The sequence below is a fragment of the Motacilla alba genome, chromosome 2 (genome assembly GCF_015832195.1).
Source record: "Motacilla alba alba isolate MOTALB_02 chromosome 2, Motacilla_alba_V1.0_pri, whole genome shotgun sequence".
Lineage (NCBI taxonomy): Eukaryota > Metazoa > Chordata > Aves > Passeriformes > Motacillidae > Motacilla > Motacilla alba.
In genome coordinates this window covers 90,662,735-90,681,916 of record NC_052017.1, presented here as the reverse complement: position 1 = coordinate 90,681,916, position 19,182 = coordinate 90,662,735, and the positions used below count along the sequence as shown (strand labels likewise).

General features: G+C 38.6%; 1 protein-coding gene across 1 annotated transcript in view; it reads right to left on the bottom strand.

Annotated features, from left to right (window-relative positions):
• The window catches only part of CTNNAL1 (catenin alpha like 1), a 57,617-nt gene that overhangs the window by 17,298 nt on the left and 21,137 nt on the right, over nt 1-19,182 (bottom strand). The window contains exons 2-8 of the mRNA XM_038123352.1: nt 18,882-19,071; nt 12,602-12,789; nt 7,718-7,837; nt 5,438-5,527; nt 4,947-5,117; nt 3,741-3,941; nt 1,825-1,911 (exon numbers count right to left, since the gene is read on the bottom strand). Coding sequence (XP_037979280.1) covers nt 1,825-1,911; nt 3,741-3,941; nt 4,947-5,117; nt 5,438-5,527; nt 7,718-7,837; nt 12,602-12,789; nt 18,882-19,071 — 1,047 coding nt within the window. The remainder of the gene's footprint in view (nt 1-1,824; nt 1,912-3,740; nt 3,942-4,946; nt 5,118-5,437; nt 5,528-7,717; nt 7,838-12,601; nt 12,790-18,881; nt 19,072-19,182) is intronic.

Below are 19,182 nucleotides of genomic sequence, written 5' to 3'. Positions count from 1 at the left end.
GCTATGACAACCTGTTATAAACTCTTTATATAACATTGCTCACATGGCATTAAAAATTAGCACAAATCACTAATCCCAGAAATGAAGTCAGCTCTGAAGAAAGGATATCTGAAAGGCTTGTAATGTTGGAGTAGGAACTAGCAATTCTCATTTATATGTACACTACATAGGGATCACCTTTTCATTAGAAATTCTTTTCATCCTGATCCAAAACAGAAATATACTTCTACTTAATGCTGTCTCTGATCATTAGCAGTAAAATCATCTCAAGAAAGGAATACAACTTCTGTTTCTTCCATAAAAAGACAGAGAGTTAACTACTTTAACAAGGCTGTCTTTTGTTCTCAGCCACTCAGGCTCTCAACAACATTTTAATTACAGTCACAGTATTTGAATTTAACCAGTAGAAATCCTGACTGATACACTGCGGCACTCCAAGTCAGACTGACAGGACAGCCTTCAGCCACGTACAGAAGCATGGCCACTCTGGCATCAATTCAATCGCTACACAGAGAACAACAAAAACCACATAATTCTCTGAACTTACTTCTAAGAGCATGAATCCTTTCTTTCACACAACATATTCCAGCCACCTGTGGCTTTATGATCTATGCAATTAAATAGTCACATCCTAATTTGACTGGGAACTCTTCCACCTCATTCAGCAACTGGGAAGAATGTTATTCAAAATGGATAATCTCACAGCACGGTCAAGTGCTTACATTCCAAAGTGAAGCCACTTTGTAAAAGCTCTGCTACCGATTTCCTCCTTAATGGCGACCAAATTACAAACCAGCACATCATCGAAGTGCAAAAATTATGTATCCTCCACTTTCTGGAACCCAACACTCTGCCTGGCTGCAGCAGTGCAACTGAACTGAAACAGACTGAAAGCACTGTTCAAATCTTCAGGACAGCTGCAGGAACTATAGTCCAGAAGACAAAATTTCTCATTCTGCCTATGGTAAAAAAGGGGAGCGTGATTTTTTCAGCAGTTGAGATTTTCCAGTTACAGCAGCTGACAGCTCAGCCTAAGCAAGTTCACCACACTTCTCTAACATCTTTGCACTGCTCTGTGTTGAAACTTCCTGTTCTTAATCTTCATTTCTCCATCTGTTTAAAAGAACAGCAATTTGAAGCAGTTGAAAAGATAGTTGAATCATGTGCAAATATTTAGGAAGCTGCCAGAAATCAGATTCTGTATTTGCTTCAATTCTGTGGAACAGACAAAGCAGCAATGCTATCTGTCCTAGGAAGGGCGAAGACCCTGAGCAGCAAGTGCAGTCCATCCCACGTACCAAATGAGGCAGCTATTCCATGTGTGTATGACCTCGGCATACTTGTACTTAGGAAAAAAAACAATGATTTACTACAGACACATATATAGCTGAAAACTGCTGAGAAAAAAAGCCCTGAGTACTGTCATAATATATTTCTGCTAAGGAAATCAATAGGAAAGGTTAAATACAAAGACACTGCAAATGTAATTTATTAATTTAGGCACACACCAGAAGAAAATGTATTTACCAACAGTGATGTATGCATCCCCAAGGGAAGTTTGCCTTTACATTTAAAATAATGATTACATACATAGTACTTGCTTCCAAACACTTCTTTTTTGGGTCAGCAATGCAGCCAACAGATTTCTAATCAGTAAGGACAAAGATGATGCAGCTAGCTCCATTATGTAATTCTGATTTGGTTACTCTTGTCTGTTAGCAGGCAACAGTCTTCTTGGGTACAGGATCCCATTTTACAACCTCATGTATGAAAAGTATGAAATTCAAACTTTTATTCACCTTAACTTGCCTAGGCTGCACTTACCTCTCTTTTAAGTTCATTCATGCACTGGCACGTTTTTAAAATGGCTACTTCCAAGTCTTCCATGAGATCCTTTGTCTTTTGGTTTTGCTACAAACCAAAGAAAGAAACCAACAAGACATTACACAAAAAACCCAGCAAACCCCATCTTGACATCATTTGTCATTAGCTCAAGAAGCTTTAGAAGACAGCCTTTTCTTTCTAGATGAAATGCTCTCACTTATGCAGCCTGTGTATATTCTACCAAGAAAAATTCTTTTATAGAAACATTTATCACCAAATTAAATCTAAAACCAACTGTGAGGCAATCTGATTGACTGCTTGTGTTCAACAGGAATTTATTTCTAAACCTCAGTGAGCTTTTTTCAGGAAAAGGGTTTCCTTGACATCTGCCAGAAATCATCTACCTGACCATCCTAAAGTAAAACAAGCATTTAAGGCATTTTTTAATATAAACACCCTTTTAAAATAAAGTGGTACCTAAAAATGTAATACCTAATGTTTTATATTGAATTATAAGATTGGCTCTTCAGAGCATTCACCTTGCAATGAAACAGTTGAGCTGAAACCAAATATCCACCTCAGTGAGCTGTTATTATTTTACCTGCTACTGTATCTTTAGTCACAAACTAGGCTGGGTTATTTATTAATGAAAATTCTTTATGCATTAGCACACATGTGCACGTCCAAGTATTTTCACAGATCATATATATGCATAATCTTGAACTAGGCTCTCATTTCTATCTCTTGAAATGTAGCCTGTAATTTATTTAGAGGTGACTATTTTCCACCAGTACTAGAGCTTAGAAATAACCACATATCCTGGTTTTGGCTGGGATAGAATTACTTTTCTTTATAAACCTGGCATGCTGCTGCTTTGGATTTGTGATAAAGGCAGTGCTGACAACACAGTGTTAGTTATTGCTGAGCAGTGTTTGCACAGCTGCCTACCAGAGCTAACCACCAACACCAGGTTTAGCTCCTATAGTTAAAGGGAGTCCATGCAATTGATATTCTGTATGTGTCTTGTCATAACAATATTCTGTATTATCAGTGAGATTTATATGCCCTTCAAACTACTGCATTAAAAACACCTGACAGCAGTACCTGATTCAAAGAGGAAAAAAGGAACAAAAATGCTTTCTTGTAAGAAATACACTCAGTTAAGTAAATATCCTATACCAGGACACATCTGCCTTATTTCAGAGTGTTGATAAGACTTTGTGCTATACATATCCCCAGGAGCAAGACTGAAAGCAAGTCAGCATCAAAACCAGACGCTGCATTTTCCATCCCTGCTTTTGCTTCTTCCCCTTTTGCATGTATCTTCTATCATTTTCAAGGAACAAGTAAGACAAATGATAGAGGCAGGCTTAACATGATTCTTTTCTAAAAGCTACCATCATTTAAATAATGTAAAAAAGGACAAACAAAAATAGCCTTATTGCTTCTCTTCTCTCTCCATAATATTAAAAACCCAAACAATTTTTACAATGTTTCCCTTTCCAATAGTTTAACTGCTTCTGTTGAAAACAAGAAAGAAAACTGTGGTCACAGCTATGGGATCAAGACAATTGAAATCTCTGAACTACTCCACCAAAAGACTTCACTGTTGAAGACTGTGCAGTGATACTTCTGTTCACTGCCTTGTTTCCACTCACATCTTCATTACAGTTAGTCTACTGTCATCAGTAGCCTAATTTAGCCATCAAAGAATCAATGAAGCAATACCAGTGGGGTAGGAGGAGGACAGAACATATGGAAGCTGTAAAAGCACAGAACAAACTGTGGCTTCCTTGATCAGCTCCCACTGTGCGGAATACACCCAGTTCTCTCTTCCTAGACCAGAAGAAAGACTGCATTCAAAATTTCTTTTCAAAGTAGAGATGAAAAGATTTACTTTGCTAAAAAGCTCTTACAGCTTGCATCCACACTGAAACCAGCTGCTCTAGTTCCATTTTAGCTTGTTTAGACAGCTCCAAAATGTGCTCTCTATGCTCATGACTGGTATAGGCAGAGTCTGTGAAGTCTTCTGTATGTTCCAGGATAACTTCCAGCATTGTTGAAAGGTTCTCTTTTGAGAGAAAATAAAGATTCTCACGGAGACCTTCCACCTTATTCTGAAAAAGAAGCACATCATTTCCTTGAGAATTTACGTGATTTAGTTGTGACGCAAATGCAGAAAGCAGATCTATCATTTTACATTTTATTGTTCTCCTTAATGCTTTTTAAAATTACTCCCTTATTTTCAAAGTAATCCAACAATTTGCTTGCGTCCAGATCTGCAGTTTGGGGTTTGAGATGTTTCTTTAAAGTGATAATAGCATCAGCAGTTTACTAGCCCCTTATCAGGAGTAACAGCAAATACATCATTGTTCTACTGTCGTCACAAAAAAGTTTCTAAGTTCAGGAAGTTTCAGAAGTTAAATATATGCTCCAATTTTGTTTGATCCTTCCACATCCATGTAATCCATTTTGAGCCATTTTCTAAAAATGTGTATGTAGCAAATTGAATACTTTGGGGCGCTCTCAAAAAATTTCAGTGGAAATTCAAAGAAGGGAAATGGAAAAACAAATAAATTGAGTCAAAGTGACAGGCCAAAAGCAGTAAGCCATGGTTGCTCATTAACTGCTCTTAATGGAGTATGAAATTTAGAAAAGTCTTTATGAGGAAAAAAGTCCACTGAGCTACAGGATACAATTTCAATTCAGAACATTTCTTTCAAATGACAGTTTACTCTTTTAAATGTTTGTATAAATTTTTTTGCATGCAGTTTTAAAACATTAACGCTTAAAAAGCAAGAATTCTCAAACAACAACTATTTTAATGAAGGTCTGATCAGATCGTGATACTTCAGTTTATTCAATGTCAATGCATCACCTCAACAAAATATTAGAGTTCTGAAAGCATACTGATTCAGAAGGAGAGGTGTATTTTGGCAATCACAATTAAATTATAGTCACCTCTTGACAGATTCTTTAACATTTTGGGACAGTTATTTAAGTCAACACCGCTGAAGAGATGCACCTCTGTGATCTCAAATCTAACACCACTTTTTTTTCCTCAAAATCCTAGCTAAGAGGCACTTCATTTGCTGCAGAAAACAGTATTATTCTACTCTTACCTTGAATTCTTTGATGCCAGAATATATGCTGATGGGGGCCATTTCATTTTCTCCATTTGGTCTAGAGTCAGTTACAATTTCTATCACCTGTTCCAAAGCTAGTCTCATCCGATGAAAAACTCCATCTTTGTTAATACGAGCAGATTCACAGTCTGGATGCCTCAGACAAGTCTTTTTAAAGAAAGCAGAGTAACCATTATGAAAGAGTACACATGCAGTATATTGAAATGAATGCTTCCTGTTCAGGCAAGTCTAAAAAATGTGTTTAGAATATGTTTTTAGAATATGGAATTCTTTTTGTTGAACTGCTGTTAAGTCAAATTCACACCATTACCCAGAATAAAAGATTTTCTTTCATCATTCTTTACACTTATATCCTTCTTTAGCATGAAATCCGAAGTGGGAGAGTGAGAGAGGAGAGTCAACTCTCCTGGCAGATGCCATGCTTTGTGATTTAGCCAAGTTGTGTAAGGGTGCACAAACTCACACACCTTTGAAGCAGTCAAGAGCATCATAGTGCACTTCTCAAGAACGGCCCTAGATGCTGCCATTCTAGCCTTTTTCTTCTCATCCTTCAAATCCTAAACACCAAAAGAGAAAAAAAAAAAAAAAAAAGAAGACCCAAATATTACACAGTATCTAAAATATTAACTTGTGAGACTGGGAAAAGAACTCTAGCAGGTGAGTGGGTTGTGAGAAAGCTTTCTAATTTCTGACAACTGCTATTTTCAGCCTAAGTCATGATCTAGAACTTACTTTTCAGACAGAATTTAATTTATGCATTTATTCTTGGCTCTATTCAATTCAGATTTCAAAGAAGGAAGATCTCTAAGATACAGAGCATGTTATCTAAACTGTTGCTGATTTTGATACTTTTATCATAAGGCATTATTCATAAAACAGAAAAATGAGGTGAAAAGAATAGCTGACAAGAAATGTCTTCTGAAACGGAGGTGAGGCTAAGGTAGAAACAGAGAACACCTGCCTTTCATTATACTGCAGTGGAGGAAATATAAACTAAATCTTTTTTCTACTTGAGTGTTGTATTTGCTACATACCAGTAATAAAAAAAAAAAGTCGTAATAGGCTGAAAAAGCAATTCCTTGGTATTTCTCTGCTCTGAGTACAGAAACTTACCAAGAACTTTCAAGGGAAAGATGGAAACACCTGCAAAACTGAACTATACCCCCAGCAAAGTTCATCAAAACAAAAGAATTTAGACTCCAAACCAGGATGTGGTGGAAGAGGGCAAGACATGAATCCCTCAACATGCAAGAGTGTCTAACAAGGGGAAGAACTTAGAAAGCTACAACTATGATCTTCTCATTGCTCACAAAGACAGCTGAGTGCTGAGTATCAAACAGGCAACTGAATGGGACAAGCTGAAGCTTTACAAGATGTAATTAATCCTAATATACCCTAGATTAACAAAAACACCCAGATAAATCACAGCAGCATCCTGTTTTGACATTTTTATAATGTCTGTATTTAGAAACTACAGAAAATCTTTAAGATCAAAATCACATTAAAAACCAAACCAATAAAACAACAAAACAAAAAAACAGATGACTTCTGAAATTCTGACATTACACTCTGATAAATCTGATGGCACTCAAGAATTTATGGCACACTTAAAAATACTGCAAGGAAATGCTTCCTCCCCATAAAACCAGTAGTGCCACATAGCAGTCTAGACACTGTAAACTGAGCACATGAAGAAAGTCCTGACACAATCGAAAAAGTGGTAACATAGCACTCTTGCCAAAAGAGTCAAGTAGGCAAGGAGGGGAGAGCAGAATACCACTTAACACTGAAATTTCAACATAGTTGAAAAGTGACTACAACTTCCTAATAATGCATGTTTCCCTTTCAAAGGAACAACTGCTTCAGGGAAAAAATATTTCAGGAAAAAAAAAAAGAGTTCACTTCTAAGCAGATATTTCCTTTAATTTTAAGTAGCTTTCCCAATAATGGATCTTTGACACCAAGCATGCACACATCAACAGTAAAAGGAAACACATGATGTTGGCCAATTTGTTTATACTAGAGGAATTCCGAATTTTGCTGGATATTACGGACTCTGTATATTTATACCAAACCCTGGTTTAGCTCTGAACAGAGGATTGGATTATCAAGGGAAAGCAACTAGAGCTCACAGCAGAAGTCTTAAGCCTCGGCAAACCCTTAAATTTACATGGAAGTAATGGGGGAAAAAGCTTCCAGTATGAAAGGCTTTGAAAGAGTAGCTGCCTGTGAGAACCAAAACTCATTGCCCTAACATAAAAAGGTTTCAACCTAAACCTAGAAAAATATTTCTGAAGAATAGTAATAAAAAACCAAACTCTAACAAGCCACCAAGCAGATACTTTATTAGAATTCCTTTGGAGTTTTTTAGGATAATGAAGTCCTTTCACTCCATGCAAACATCAAATATATCTGTCAAATAACAACAGACTAACTCTCTACCAGAGTAATGAGCCAGAAAAGTTAAGAGCCAAAAGAAAGAGACTGAAGCCAAAAGACAACGAAAATAACACACACCCAGGCTTCTGGAAGATATGCAGGAGAAACAATGCAGCCACAATTCTCAGGCTGAGCTTTAAAATCAAAAGACGTGTTTTGGGTGGAGCAAGGAGAGGGCAGGTTCCAGAGACAGGACACCAGCAATTGTTTTGTGTCCTTTTATCATCCCAAAAGAACCCATACCTTCCTGATAATAAGATGAAGATGATTCTGTGCAACATCTCTTACAACTTCTTACTAATACTTACATTTTGCCGATCTCCAGTTAAATGGGCAAACTCCACCATTTCATTTCCAAACTGGCTGAATATCTGTACAAACTCCTGGAAACTACTGACTTTTTCTAGTTGTTCCATTGTTGCAAGAACCTGCAAGATAAGGGAAAATAAGCGGATTGTCAAGATGCCAAACAAAAAACATTATCATTGAACTAGGAGTACTATTATTCACAGACACTCCTAAGGTGTGTAGTTTAAAATGTATCTATTTTGTCACTATTTAAGCATTAATAACTCAACAGCCAGAAATCAAATGTAAGTTAATTATGATGCTGCATTTAAAGTGAGTCATTTGTTGTCAGCCCTCAAAAAACATTTTCCTTACTCCTCATGAAGAGTGACAGTATTGATGGATTCAGCTTCCGGATCCAGGAAAAAATGTGGTTTAAATTTAACATGACAGTAACAAGTGCAGATTATACCCCTGTGTTGTAACTCTCCATTTCACATGCCTAACTTTTCAAGTCTAAAACCACACTTGCACAGACATGTGTTTTGGTGGCTCTCTCTATTAAAAAAAAAAAAAAAAGGCAACAAAATTCAACAAAACTGAACAAAAAAAGTTAGAAATAAGTGAATACATAGTTTTGTACTTTCCATAACAACCTACTCTAACTCTGAAGATTTCTATTAGGAGCATATAAAACAAAGAACTAAATAAACCCAAGTTGTACCAAGTTCTTACTCAAGACATATAAAAGCATACAAAATCAGCATTTTTTTAAACATTAAGCAAAGACTATCATAGAGCTTATAAATTACTGATTACTGAAAGTATCCTGTGAAGTCACTACATTATGGATTACAACAGAAATTAACATCTGCATTTTTCAGGATAGACAAATACTTGCTAATCTCAAAGTGATCTTTCAAATCCATTAAATGACTAAGGAAGGGAAAACACTCAAAGCAGTTCTGTACTGTCTTCCAAACTGGAGATAAAACACCACATGAAAATTTAACAGACTGTACTTGAAAGGGAGAGACTTCAACTGATTTTTCCTTTTCTATGCCCAAAGTATCTCCCCACGACTACAAAAACAGTGCACACACCTGATTATTACTAACTCCCCCTTCCCTGCAACCCTGGCAAACTCTCCTAGAAGCACCCATTTGTGTGTGGCAGAGCAGCCACTCAATCCCAGCTGTAACCTAAGTAAGCAAATGCCCCACTGCGACTGCTGTGGAATTCACAGCTTTATCAAGCAATATAAGACTGCAGCAATCTGTCAGAGTATATCAGGCTGGGCAACCAGTTCCATAAAGGCTGGAGAAAGAAGGAGTTTTCCTGATTGGGCTGTTGATATATGAGAAAGGCTGGAGTACAAAAGACTTGGAAGGAAGATGCATAAAGATGTGAAAATAGCAGCGTGATAGTGCAAGAAGGAGAGAACCACAGGACTAGGAAAGTGAGGATGTAGAAAAGTAAATGTAGATAAAAGAGGAAAACAAGCTAAAGTCCAACATTATCTCCTAAGAATAGATAAGAAGAAATAATAATGATGCTCAACCATTCTAGGTTTAATCAAATGTAGTACTTTATGAGTCTGACCTTGGTTGCAAACAACTCTGTTACAGTTTTCTGTGTTTCTCTCATGACAAATTTCTTGTCAAATAAAAATTACAGTGAAAGCACATGTGCATTTCCATTACATTAAATAATTCTAGACATCCCAGGCAGAGCTGACAATTCAAAAAATGTATAGACAGCTCTAAATTTGTCTAAAGCTCATTCAAGATGCTGATACAATGCAAAATACCGGTGATGTCTTCATAAATTTTTGTTTTAAAGCTTTTTCAACAAGAAACATGCAGATGGTCATGAAGACATACATCTATTAATTAAAAGGTTAAAAAAATGTAAAAAATCCCAAGGCTTTAAACTCTTATTAACATCTAAATTAGCACTAGGTATTGCACAGCTACTGCTGCAGGATGAATGTCGCCTTGCAAACAGCAGTCGTAGGCAGTATTACTTCAGGGCACATCCATATTTTGATCCAAAATGAACAATGCAGCAGCTCCCCCACTATCTGTCACTTCCCTGCTGATTGTTCTGGCTCTCCTAACCTGACTGGTGACAGTGAGTGGAGCGAAACCTTAAGCTCACCGATGCAGTGACTAAGTCTGTTGGACAATGCAACTGATTTTGTAAGGCAGCAAAGATGTGGGCAGGTATGGAAGAAAATGTATGCACATGGACATAAATGTATGCATAAGGACAGCATATATGGTGCAGAGAATGTGGAAGCAGGAACAGGATCACTGGGGATCATCAGCCAGAGGCTGGATTCTGGAACAGGATCACCATTCTGGAAGATCTCAATCACTTCATTTGTCTGAGGGATTGGATGTCCAACCACTCATCTGTTCTTCCATCCTTTGCCCTTGACTGACTCTTTATTCACATGAGGAAGATGATGACAATGGGAAAAAAAAGGTGTTCAGAAATAGGCAGGGAAAAAAAAAAGGCAACAGAAGTCTGACATTGGGCATTCAGTCTCTAAGATAAAAATGGAGCTGAGATCTTCTGGAACAGTGATGCATTTCAAGAAGCCAGAATCTTCTCCAGTTGGCTGTACTGATGATCCTCTTCCCACCTTTCCATCCTCTATACCATATTATACTACTCTGTCTCAGAGTATTTGTGCACACTTCTGAAATCCCTGCCCATATTATCCCTCTACCACAATGTCTCCTACAGGAAGAACCTCTTTGCTATCCATCACAGCGGTGTCTGACACACTTTTTGGGAATGTATTCTATAAAAATTAGGGCATATATAAATATTAGGCCTGTATAAGACCCCATCATTTGTTTAACCTGGTCCTGGAGATGTGAATTGTTCTACTGGTACCACAGACAAAAGCAGACTTTCCCAGACATGTGCACTATGCACAGAAAGTAGAATGCAGTAAAACCCAGGAGATGACAAAGACTAGCTGTGTCCTTTCTAGATGACAAAGAAATGAGCTGTGTCCAGGTACAGCATGGCCAGCTGGGGAAGGGAGGGGATTGTCCTGCTCTGGTCTGCACTGGGGCAGCCTCATCTCCAGTGCTGGACGCAGTTTTGGTGCCACAATATAAAATATTAAGCTATTAGAGAGTTTCCAAAGGAGGGCTATGAAGACGGTGAAGGGCCTTGAGGGGCAGCTGAGGTCACTTGGTCTGTTCAGCCTGGAGAGGAGAGATCTCATTGCAGTTACAACTTCCTTGTGAGGGGAAGAGCAGCAGCAAGCACTGATCTCTGTGACAGGACCTGAAGGAATGGCCTGAAGTTTTTTCTGGGGAGTTTTAGATTGGATATCATGAAAAGGTTCTTCAGCCAGAGGGTGGTTGGGCCCTGGAACAGGATCCCCAGGGAAGTGGTCACAGCACCAAGCCTGACAAGAATCATTTGGACAGTGCTCTTGGGCACATGGTGTTACGCTTGGGGTGTCCTGTGTAGGGCCAGGAGTTGGACTTGGGTCTCTCCAACTCAGGATATTCTACAATTCTGTGCCTATGGCAGTCAGAGTCATATACACTTACTCTGGACTATGAGATTGCTTGAAATGCTTCCAAAATTAAATACTGCACCTATGCTTACTATATTCACATTGTATATGCATGTATATGACAATATTTTCACATATATTTAAAATTACCAGAAAGCTAGCCTGGTCCTGAAAGGATAAATCTCTCCTTATCCTTTCATGATATGTGCATTTGCACAGTTGCTCCATAGCCTAAACCTGCCGCTTTTGGAAAGGTAAATTAATTAGTATTACTGCATGGCTGCAGATGACGGCAGAAAAGCAGCAAAAGGTATTAAATGCACAATTCTGGTCTTCAGTGCAAAAACAGACCAATGCTGCAAGGAACTTCAGCCAACTGATAGTGATAACTCTGCTGGCAACTGAATCAACCACTGGGAGAAGAAATGACCACAAAGACAGCAGATCAGTGCTGCCAAGTCTAAAGCCAGAGAGAAGCAGGTAATTTCACTGGTTTTGAATCCTGGACTGAACTAAGTGCCTTGGATTTAGGTGCTACAAAATAGAGTCCAGTGGGTCTGGAAAGTAAACTGGGACAAAGGAATAGAGACAGCATAAAGGAGTCAAAAGTGGAAAGAGGAGCACTGCTCTGGATTACAAGGTCAAAATTAATGAGAACCCCCAGGCCTTACCAGGTTCTCATTTTTCAAACATAGGATTTTTCTATTTTTGTTTCAGCACATTGTAAAGAAAAAAATGCAAGAATATCCTACAGGCAGACAGTGAAGTCTGCACTGCATGAAATAGATTATATTTGAGGTTAAACAGGCCTTCATAGATTATTTAAACCAACCAAGTAGTTTCATCCTAAGTTTCAAGACCTAAGTTAAACTGCACAAAAACCTTTTAATCTGTAAACCTCACTTCACTGGCACAGATTTTTATGTGCATTCCACACAGCTTTTTACTTAGATGCCATAATGCTCTCCTTGTCTTGATCCTGACAGTACAAACATCCTGTCATTAGCAAGAAGAAGATTTATTGACCATTTTACCAACAGACACACTTTTCACCTCACAGCAAATTTCAAGTTAAATAAACAGAAACACAGCATCTTCTCCAACCTAACAAGTGAATAAAGCAATGTGGGTGACATAAAATGCAGACTCAATGAAAATTGTTATTTTAATCCTACTGACTTAGAACCATCCCCTTTCAGATACCTGGTAAGTAAACAACTATGTGCAAGACATTAATTTTTTTATCTCTTTATTTTATAATTCCTCCAGAGAGACAATGACAATATCACATTTACCACCACTCTTTTGCACTGACTACAGGTATCAGTTAAACAGAACAGAAAAGAAGCTACAATACCTTGTTCCTGGAAGTTATAATTTGCTTAATAACAATTCTGTCTGCTAACACCAACACCTTTGTGACAGAAGAAAGCAACAACCGTGCAGCTTTCACCACACCCGTTTTGTCTGTAAAGATTGTTATGTGGCTATCAGATTCTGGATGATCCAAGCTTGCCACATCTGTAAGCTGTGCAATTGTTTCACCTGGAAGGAAAAGAAAAATAAAGTGACTTTCCATACTTAGAAGAAAGATACTGGGCTATTAAGCATTCTTAACTTTTACTTTTGAGGGATAAGACAATTTCAGAGCTATCTACAATTCTTTTTATTTCACTTTACTTCCTTCGATTGACTGTTGGTGGCACCCTCTTCATATTTGAATGTGGATTACTATTGACTACTACCTTATTCTTCCATCTGTAACATACACTAATTTCCTTACAGTAATGTGCAGCTATTTGAAGGGGGAGTGATAGGCAGAATTAGGGAGTGTGGAGGGAGAAAAACATTCATGGGAGGTATTTTTGTGATTTTAATAGCCAAAGTCACACCAGTATCCACATTTGCAGCATCAATCCACTGAAAGAGTGGGATGGAGCAAGGAAGAAAGAACTATAAAGTCCCCTCCACTTTCCAAATTTCAATTAGCATTACCACAATTTACAGGTTTCCTATTCCTGTAGAAGTGTCCAGGCATGAATAATAAAGAGATTCCAAACATAACATTACAACCTGGAGGACTGAAGCATTATAGTGAGGCAAATGCACTTTACATTCAAAGGAGGGCCACTAAACAGGGCGCTGTCAGAGATAGGAGAGGAAAAAAGGCAAGGAAGCACTGACTTACAGTTCCTCACCATCTTTTTATTCAACTTGGATTTAGTTAAATAGATAGTTAAAAAGGCTTAACTGACCACTTTTATTTTTTATGCAGGTAAAAACTCTACATCCAGTGCAGCTAATGGATTTCCTTATCTGAGAAAGAAACACAGACCATATCCAATTGAATCTTCTGGAGTACCCTAGATAGCAGTGCAATACAGGAAAAACAGCAATTTCTTAGTCTGTAACCAGAGAAGAGATGTTGGGAGACTGAGCTCAGGCAAGCTCTGAGACGTGATTTTTGTTAGCATGCAAGACAAGATGATCAACCCACAACTGACCTATAGATTGTCCTTAAAGATAAAATCTAGGAGCTTTGATCAAATTCCCTATGACTCATCTTCAAAACCTCAAGAAAGGTAATTCACCTAGGCAGGCAAAATACTCCAAAAGCCTGATAATGCCAGTGCTCCCATTTGAAGAACCTGCATTATTCTGGTACTCCAGAAATACCCACATTATAGAACAAGGATAGCCTGACAGTCCTTCAAACCACAAAGCTCCACATTTCATAATGCTTCTCTCCTCTGATAATTGTAATCCCTTGGGTTCTTAAGCTGCCTAAATAGTATTGCATTATGAAAAGGAACTTCCAGTACATTTGCTGGGACCAAGCCAGGTCACAAAAGGCATGCTCCAAATAATCAGTCACCCCAATATACCATACTACGGTACAGTCCGAAACAGCAAGTTCCACAGCTGAAGGCCCTGAAAATGGATAGAAGCAAGAGGACTTATAAAAGTACAGCTGCAGCTCAAAGAGTGAGGGGCAGCCAGAGGCACTGGCAGTGAAGCTGTAGGACAAGTCTCCAGTCAGGTAAAGAGATCATTTGACAGTAAAACACACTGGCCATTGTCTTCTCCACAGTCCAACTAATTTCACTACACACCAGTCTCTACTTTTTCACATTTGTCAGCAGATTAACCTATTTCTGGGACTTCACAATATCTGTGACAACATAAAATGCTGCAGAATCACACAGAGAACAATTAAAACAGATGCAAAGTTCTTTTGGCAGCCAAGAAAGAATGCACATCATTAACCTGTTTCTTATGCTATGGGGTTCACCTTCTTGAGGATGAATCAAGTAATACGTGAAGCAGCTAGTTATACAAAGAGTTATCAGAGAACACTGAAACATCTGCAACATCTGCCTGTCAAAAGCTGCAGACAGCCACAGAAACTCAAGACTTCTGGTAACAGAACAAAGGCTTCCTCCTTTGCCTACAGATCTGCAACTACAGGAACAGGAATTAAGCCCTGGGAGCAAGCTACAAAAAACAAGACCTGCTATGGTAAAGAGACGGAGCTAGGGAAGCTATACCAGCTGGGTGTACACCAGTCCATAAAGCACATCTGAGCATGTCAAAGAAACAGTTCAGTGTCACTGTAATTCTCCTGTCATGACTGAGAGATTATGACAATTGGGTGATATTTCCAATGACAGAAAGACAACTGTCACATCCACATCAAAGAATGTTAACAAGAAAAAATCAGGTTATTGTGGGCTAATCAGCCTTACATCAGCCTCCAGGATTACCATGAAAATAATCTTGGAAGACATTACCACATTAAGCAGAAAAAACAATCAGGAAGAGCCATCAAAGACCTGCCAAGGTGAATAGTCCCTTATTGATTTGAGTGCCTTCTACAACGAGAAGATGCTGTTTTTTAAATAAAGTAACCAAAGCTGTGCATCTCAGCTTCAGCACAGCCCCTGCCATGATCTCCCATAGTTTCCTTATAACTTCATCTAGGGATATGGATTAAGTGAACAAGAAGGTGGGTAGAAAATGAACCCGACTGTTGGGCTTGGGGATGCTGATAACAGGTACAAAATTCACTGGGGGGTCAACTTCCAGTGGTGTACCTCTGGGGCTGAAAGGAGTCATCAAAACTATTCCCTGGATGATTACTCAGTATGCTCAGCACGTGTGTGAACAATACCAAAGTGGGTGAGGGTCTGATACTGTGGAGGACAGGGCTGCTACACAGAGGAACAGGCTGAAAAAAAATGATCTGATAGAAAATCTGTGAAGGCCAACAAGGTCAGTAAATACCACATCTGGGCCAGGGTAAGATCACTCAGCCCTACATGCTGAGATCAGATGTCAACAGGGAATCTTCGTGGGGAAAGACATGGGGGGCCAACAAAGAGTTGAACAGGAGTCAGTAATAATGGCCAGCTGCATGTGAAAGGCTGCAGAAATGATTCCTCCCTTCCTTTTGGCACTTGTGAAGCAGCATCTGGAGTACCATGCCCACTTCTGGGCTCCTCAACACCTCAGCTGACATAGCGGAGCAAGTGACATAAGGGGAGAGCTTGAAGGGGGCAGTTTATTCTGCCCCAAGAAGAGAAGGTCAGTGGCAGAGCTTTCTGTGCTCTACATCTATTCCCCTAGGGGCCAGGTATGGAGACACACAGACAGACTGATCCCAGTAGGTTTGGTGATGGAACAAGATGTAAAAAAATACTTTCCCTACAGCAAAGGTAGTCAAATACTCTTAAGTAAGGGCAGAAGAAAGAAGTAAGAAATGAGCAATGTAAAAAAAATTGCATGATCTCCATTCCTGGGAGTTAAAATGACCCTTACAACTTCAGTTATTCTGCGATTCCATTTATCCATTTAAATTTCCATTTTCAGCCTTCTTAATTTAGCCCTCTCTGTACTAAAAACAAAGCAAAAATAGCTTTTATTTTACTCCACGTCTTTCTTTAGGGCTATGTAGTCAACCAGCAGAGAATACTGAAAAAGCTATGACACTTATTCCTGATATGTTCTTTCTCTTTTAAATTAGCCAGTCTTTCCTTGTTTTTAGACAGAAAATGAAGACCAAAAAAAAATCACAGATGGGCATCTAAAATGTGCTTCTGTAAGTTGAATTCCACTACTATATTGTCACTGTAAACATTGACACAGTGCAAGAATAACGTTACCCAAAATCTGCTACATGACCCTCTGCAGTGTTTTAGGATTCTATTTTGAGTCAATCAAATTACAAGGTTTATTACAAGGAAATAGTCATAACAAGTCTGAAACACTTCAAATCACTGATTATACCCTTCTCAAGAAACAGATACAACATCTGTCATCCTTCAAAGCCTCTGCAGAATATGCAATTGATTTAAAGACTCCCTACTTTTCTCAGAAATTGAGATGCTTAATGTTCTAAATCCTTTTGCGTTGAAATCTTTTATGCCATGTAAAATCTCCATTCCTAAGACACAATCTAATTTATTGGCTAAAAAGAAGTATAAACAACTCTATCAGATTCCCTGCCCTAAAGAGCAAAGGCTTTCTGCTGCCTATGCCCTCAGAACATAGGGTTCATTAATATGGACTATATTCTTGGCTCTAATTGTCCAGGAAATTTTTTTGGCTTGCTTGGGAACACCAAAGTTATTAAAAATGGCACTTGAGTAACCATGTTCAGAAACTGAGTTCAGACAACATTTATCCACTCAAAGGACTATGTTACTTTGTCCAACACTGAGCAGTCCACAGAGATACAACTGGCACAAAAAACCCTCCCCCTACCAAACAAATAACCAGGAGCAAACATGTTTGCTATACTGAATTTCCCACGTAAGCCCTAAGTTAGACCTCAAATGCAGGGAACAACTGAGCCATGTCAAAGTAAACGTGAGGCTGACAGAAATGTAAACAGGCCATATCTTCACTCCTCTAGACTGAGGCTATTACTGCATAACAGGAAATAAAACTTTCAATACAAAAGAACTATAGTCTTTTGCTGGGATACAGTATTGTAGACTATTTTTAGGTTCTGAGCTCCTCCTGCACAGTGACAGGGAGAAAAAAAATACTTAACCACAGTGTAACTGGCAAGTTAAAAAACAGAGATTCAGACTGCACTGCTCTTCCAGCAGCTGAGATTATCGATGTGAACTTTGGCAATTTTGTCTTGTCAGCATTTTACTTGGATCTCTGAAGAGAAAACACATGCTTCACATAACAAATGGAATGTTTTTAAATTAGGACATTTCTGTTTGCAGCCAAGTTTACTGGAGCAACTAGGAATTTTCAGTCTAAAGTTTATCCAGAATAGTCCTTCAAATCACAAGAACAATCATTCATCAGCAGCGTGTTTCTAGACAGTGTGACTCATTGTTGAGAGATTTTCAGAGGATTTTTTACAGCACCATGCCCAATTTCTAAGCTTCTTTCATTTAATCACAAGTAATAGTATGAACTGCATCCTCAAAGTCTGAGGGCAGAACAGCGATCCAACAATATTTACACCAGTTAGGACAGCAAAGACAAGTCCCCCAGGACTCTGAGGTCATTTCAAAGATAAAAACCAAACAGCCACCTCAGCCCCCTTTTTAACTTAACAGATCACTTTCAAATACAATAACCCACTGGAGTAGAATACTGCTCCGTCCTGCAGTAATCAAGACATTAGTGTTGAAGGGTTGTTGAAGGGTCATTTATTTGTCCCCACAAATAAACAAGTTCAAGATTGTCTCCCTGAAGCCACAGCAAGCAGAATGTGTATCACACTTGCAGGTTCATCCACCTGCTCAAACTGGGAAAGCGTGGAGTAGAATTTCCCACAATTCAAAAGGATTTGAAAGCAAAAACAAAACCTCACCCCACTAACAACAAAAGGAACATTCTACTAGATGTCATATTGAAGCCTTCACTGCAGATCTAAGAATATGCATTTACTGATGGCCACTGAAATATTAGGCATGGAATACTATTTAGAATCTAGGAAAGCAGTTTTTAGCACGACACTGACATTGTCCTACAGCATCAGAGAATGCAATCCCCTATTTGCCTAAAGGGAGTCTTCTGGGGAAAGGAGAGTGACAGCAGGCAACTCAATTATCCACACTTCATATTCAATTCATACACACAGCAAGTTTGCAACAAAACTTGAATCCAGCAAAAAGGCAAGCACAACATGATTTTCATTCTAGTGAGGGGAGTCATCAGATGACTGATGTGAGTCATCTTACTCAGTCCTGATGAAATATGGGTTGACACTGACCTTCATTCAGACACAGATTTGGAATGCAGTGACCTCAATAGCATAACACTCAACTTAAAATACTCCACTGTTTTAACTTGGCAGCAATAAACTCTAAAGTTGTATTCCAAACACTCTGCTCTTTGTCTGTAGTAAGATCATAAAAAAAGAGCAGTCAGGTAATTCCTTGAGGCAAATGATCCTATAAAAATCAAAGCCAACACACAATTCCATTCCCTGTTCGTAAGATGACAGCAATTTAAGTAAGTGACAAAAATCAGGTAACGATCAGGCCTTGAATGAACCAGCAGAGGAAGGTTCATCAAGCAATTAAATAATAAAGTTCTTACATTATGCCTGACACTAAAAATAGTGTGCCAAAAATGGCACAAGTACAATTCCATGAGTAACTACATACCTGCTCTCCTTGCCTCGACGCAAGCAACACTCATTTCCTCCTTCAATTCATGGTTTTCGTTGGCTATGGCTTCACCCACAGTAACAAATCTCCCGACTGCCAGGTTAACAGCTTGGCCCACTCGCTGGATGGCTTGCAGAGTCTTGTCTGAACGCTTTGGTTTATCCTTATGATTAATAAGAGTAGTTATCTGCAAACAAGAATAATTATTTATTAGAACACTTTAGTACTAAAGGCAAGTTTTGAATTGAACTCAGTAATAGATTTTTACAATACTTTGTTAATAAAATTTAGTTTTGTG